The sequence below is a fragment of the Penaeus japonicus genome, unplaced genomic scaffold (genome assembly GCF_977035675.1).
Source record: "Penaeus japonicus unplaced genomic scaffold, GWHDUDI00000001_assembly GWHDUDI00000020, whole genome shotgun sequence".
Taxonomy (NCBI): Eukaryota; Metazoa; Arthropoda; class Malacostraca; order Decapoda; family Penaeidae; genus Penaeus; species Penaeus japonicus.
The window spans coordinates 36371642-36376641 of NW_028234422.1; the positions used below are offsets into that span (position 1 = coordinate 36371642).

At 36.0% G+C, this 5000-nt stretch overlaps 1 protein-coding gene across 4 annotated transcripts in view; it reads left to right on the forward strand.

The window, feature by feature from the left end:
• E(bx) (nucleosome-remodeling factor subunit NURF301 E(bx)) overlaps nucleotides 1-5000 on the forward strand; it is a 34313-nt gene that overhangs the window by 10005 nt on the left and 19308 nt on the right. For 2 of the 4 annotated variants that reach the window (XM_086548394.1, XM_086548397.1), the window contains exons 4-12: nucleotides 159-367; nucleotides 491-573; nucleotides 722-1106; nucleotides 1409-1588; nucleotides 1777-2008; nucleotides 2270-2399; nucleotides 2528-2843; nucleotides 3055-3251; nucleotides 4457-5000. The exon at nucleotides 4457-5000 is cut by the window's right edge and continues 687 nt beyond it. In XM_086548394.1, the coding sequence (XP_086404520.1) occupies nucleotides 159-367; nucleotides 491-573; nucleotides 722-1106; nucleotides 1409-1588; nucleotides 1777-2008; nucleotides 2270-2399; nucleotides 2528-2843; nucleotides 3055-3251; nucleotides 4457-5000 (2276 nt within the window). The remainder of the gene's footprint in view (nucleotides 1-158; nucleotides 368-490; nucleotides 574-721; nucleotides 1107-1408; nucleotides 1589-1776; nucleotides 2009-2269; nucleotides 2400-2527; nucleotides 2844-3054; nucleotides 3252-4456) is intronic. The other 2 variants (XM_086548395.1, XM_086548398.1) reach the window with 1 other exon arrangement.

The window sequence follows — 5000 nt, forward strand, 5'->3', positions numbered from 1 at the left end:
TAGTGAAGGTGATATTTTTATGTGAACCATTGAATACTCAGGAATCTTTTCCAAAATAGTAATAAAATAAGAATAAAGGTATTTAGTAAGCACTTGTAAATATGTTATAAATGATAAGAAAGAAAAACTGCTAACAGTTATATATTTACCCATTGCAGAGAAACAGAGGATGGTGAATTATGGTACTACACAACAGTGTCACAATTTGAGGAGGTCTATAGTCTTTTAGACAGTGCAGATCTAGAGGAGGAGCTTTGCAGTGCCCTTCAAGATGTAATGTCAGAGATAAAAAGACACATGTCATTGACAGAAAGTATCACAGAAGAGAACAAAGGGAATCGCAAATCCCGCCTAGAAGTGGAAGATGGTAATAATTGTTAAGTTTTTATACTTGCATTTTAGTATTTCCTATTATTAATGTTATGGCTATTACTATATATTTTTTGTATTGATTGGAAATGAAAACGATTGTTTGGGATTTTATTTCCAGCTGATGTAGCAAAAAGAATTGCTGAGAGAAGAGAACAAAAGGTGAAAAAGGAACAAGAAGGATTAGATAAGTTGATTGAAGAGGTAAGTTTTCATAACATTTTCATTTATATATCTCTTAGTCTTCATGATATCTTCTTGTATTCAATATGGTTTTACTTTTTTTTTATATATATATCTAGATTGCAGTTTAAGATAGTATGGTTGTCTTCATGCATTTCTTCTTCAACAGATCAAGGAGGAAGACATCAAAACAGAAATAAAAGAGGAGCCAATGGAGAGCAACATGAAGACTGAAGAAGGCCATGTCTCAAGTCTTGACCCATTCACCGGCGAGATTCAGGAGAAGTCCTCCAAGTCCTCTGGTGTTCCCAATGTTGACATCAAAGAGGAAGTTGATGTCAAGGAGGAGCATGAAGATGAGGAGAAAAGCAGTGAGAGTGGCATCAAGACCAGGACTAAAACGGGGACAATCACCCCCAAGCAGTTTGCTGTGGATGATTTACGGCGTCGCCTGCCAGTGGAGGATAAGGACAAGGACAGCAGCAAGAAATCTTCAGATGATGCTGCAGTGCACAAGCTCACACAGAGTAAGCTGGCTCAGCTTCAGAGCAATGGTGGGTTCTTCAGAGTGTCTACATAGACAATAGAAATGGAGGAAGATTTGTAAGATGAATTATGAATCACATATGAGAGACAGTTTTGTTTACTGCTGTCTCTTATATTGGTTTAAATGTTTTGATGGAGTTAGAAAAATAAGGTTTACACTTTGAAGCTCTTCCCCCCTACAAGTTTTGTATCAGTTGTCTTGATTTTAGCTGCACTTATATAAATGAGAATAATTGGAATTTTGCAATATTTACGTTGATAATGATTCTAGGAAACAGTGACCTTAAAATCTCTTCTTTTTTTTCTGTAGATCATTTGTACCGACTGGGATGTGATGGGAAATACAAGAATTACGTCAATCAGTATTCTACAAATGCTCTTGCTCTCAACAAGTTGCAGCATAATGAGGAAAGGGATAAACGAAGACATTTGTCACACAAATTCAGCCTAACCTCAAATGCAGACTTTAAGTGGAATGGAGTGCTTTACGGTAAGATTAAACTTTTTGTTCCAATGACTTTTTAATGTTTACTGGTTTTGAATCCTCAATCAGGCTCAGTTAATTTCATAAAGTCATGTGTGAAAAGAGGTGTAGGTCATTATTAGAGAATTTTTTGTTTGAGTATAGTAGCTTTGAGACTTCTATGACAGCAGAATGATGTTCGCTTTTCTCCACAGGCAACAAGGAATCCCTTGTGTCAACCCTTCGTCACAGTGTGTTAGCCTTAGAACAAAATATATCTGTTCACTTATTCCATCCCCACTGGCCTAACATCCGCAAGGCCTGGAACGTGGCAGTGATGGCTTCTACCGAGCCACGGCACTTTTCCCGGGTCCTCATGTGGCTGGTGGCGTGTATTAAACCGGTGGTCTTTAACCCTGTGTGGCATGAATCCCTTGGGCATGTCAGGTGAGTCAGTTAATGGAATGGTATTTTTAATGGATATTATAAATAATGAAGGAGAAGAATGTTTTATGCATTTTCATCTAGTGTTTTGTATGTGCCTATGTATATGCAAGTGTATTTAATGGAACTTTTATTGATTATTATTCTATTAGGATGGAAGTTCATTCACTCTCAGTCATTTACTAAATTGAACATACCTTATATGGCTCAGTATAGAAAAACAGTGAAGAGTTGCCATTCATTTTATTATTATTATCCCACCAGGTTCAACCGAGTGACAGCATTAGAAAGAGAGGAGAAAAAGAAGCAAGAGAAAAGAGAAAAGAAAGATAATGATCAAGAAGAAGTCAGACCTGTGACTATCATCAAGTACACTCTTGGGCTAAAGCATCAGGTAAGATTTTCATGGTCTTAAAAGGCAATACTGTAAAATATCATCAATACAAGGGCCTTTGTAGAAGGCTTTTACCATTTTTTTTTTATTATAATGCATATACTAATAGCACATGCAATTATCAACAGGTATGGAAGCTGAAGGGTGAGGAGTATAGAGTGCATGGCATGTGGGGCTGGCAGTGGTTGTCGTCACACAGGCGAGCCCCACACACACCCATGTCCACTGTTGGTCTTCGTGCTGGAGGAGAGAAGTACATGGTACCCATCAAGGGCCCAACTGGACTACGCAGTCTTTCAATCAACTATGCTGTTTATAAGCAACTGGCGTCTAAAGCGCCTTCCTTAAAGCCTTGCCTCCTATCTCCTAACCAAAGGTCTCAAGAAAAGATGGAGGTTGAATCTTCTGAGGAGAAGAAAAACGAAATCATAATAGCTAGTACAAGTAAGAGCATCTCTCTCTCTCTCTCTCTCTCTCTCTCTCTCTCTCTCTCTCTCTCTCTCTCTCAACAAAAGTTGATTTATAAGTTCATTTATTTTGGTAATGCATACTATAATATGAGTTGCAGTAATTCATAAGACTGGAGACTTACTCTTTTATAAGGAGGTAATTTTTTTTTTTATTAAAGTCTTATTTCACTTTCTTTACCCAACAGCTGGTCAGCAGAAAGTTGTTGTTGGTACAGTAAAACTTGAGGATTATTTTGAGGATGGTTTGGTCAATGTATCTGCAGCCCTCACCTCACGTTCACGCTTCCTTTACCCCAAAGTTGCCAAAACCTCTGTTCTGGACAGTTTGTTAAGTAGACGAATTGCGCTCCGTTCTCAAGAAGAGAAAGATCTTGCCACCAAGGTAAGTTTGTATCAGTGTTAATAATGTTATTTTGATGCAGACTAACATTCAGTAAGAAAGAATATGGAAAATGTAAGGAAATTACTAATAATATAAAATTTGAAAAATAGTCTTCATATTCTTATAAATGGATCTTGATTCATGCATTGTTGATAGGAAGTAAATGTAATATATAACAACAGCACTTTTCAGGCAGACAAAATAGGTCACTAGGTCACTCAACATCAAAGATCATGTAGTGAAGATGACTAGTTTGATGTATTTATATATTATATTCTTTCTTGTGAAATCATGGTCTAGCCAACTGCAGTGCTGTTAAGATATTCTTGAAAGTTAGTATTATCCCATCAATATCATTGTTTGAATTTTTATCATATGATAAAAGATATTTTTCTGGTTACTTCATAGGCTTAGCAAAGGTTTAATATTAAATAATTTACTGGAAAAATTTAAGAAGATTATCTACAGACCAGATTTTTCTGTGTTCATATCCTTGGTAAACTGTTTTGGAACTAATCAGTACATCATGAATATAAATAAAGTGAATAAATGATAATGTGATGGTACACCACCGATTTTCTGGTAATAGAATGTTCCCAACCTCTTATAATCTGTACTGATTTACAAGCATACTTTTAGATTTCCCAAAATTATCACTGTGGTCAGGGGTGGCATTCATTGTTATTTAGTTTGTTGTTTATTTCACTTAAATTTGATATATTTGAAATTAGTTTCTAGCAGTCCATGGTACTATAGAGGTACAGAAGATGCAGAGTTAGGGGTTATAGAAATATCATTGAATTGTTATTGTGTAATCTCTATTGGTCTGACAAAAGGAACAGTGCTGTACAGTCTAAAAAAAAACAAAAGGGTGATACAAGAATCAGTGGTGTACCTGCTTGTTATGTTTTGAAATACTTATTGGTAAGTATCTAGCTTTGTTATTGTTATGATATTTGGATTAGATATTATCTGTTACATGGATATTGTAGGTATATTTATTTTAAGTGTATGTATGGAACCTGTTTAATTGAAATTGATTAGAATACTTTACCCAGTCAGAGAATGATTATAGAAACATATATTTAGTATGCATTAGATTGAAAGTTTTAAGAATTTTTGTGTTTCACTATGTGATAGCTATAGATTGGAGAATTTGAGACTTGTAGTTTTGTAACTTACTGTGATATCTTTTTTACCCTTAGAAAACTCAGGGTGGAGAAACCAAGAAAGATGAGGAGGATGACGAAATAGATGTTGAGAATGATGATTCGGATGCAACGCTCAGTGACAACTCAGATCATGAGAACATTGATGAGATCCCAGACTCCCAGCGGTCAACTATACACAAACAGAGACCTGCTGGAAATTTACTTAAGGAAGTTCGAACTTTAAAAGCCAAATATGAGACTCTAGATGAGCTTGATGGCAGTTATTCTTGTTACTCAGTGATATGTAGAAGTAGTGGAAGGTGCCATTGTTACTCTCCTTTGTGCCTGTTAAAAAATAGGACGAAAGACAGATTAATTAATAGTGTAAAAAATTATAGAATAGTTACCAGTAAGCCAGCTCCTTTTGATGAAGTGGGAGCACATAGCCCAGTCAGATTGACAGATTCCAATGCTAACTCTGTGACAAAGAAAGAGACTGTTAGTGAATCTGTGACTAATCCTACCAGTAGTGTAGGAACTGCTGTGAATGGGCAAGTGAATAGTGCTACCACAAACTCAGTTGAGGGAACACAATCAA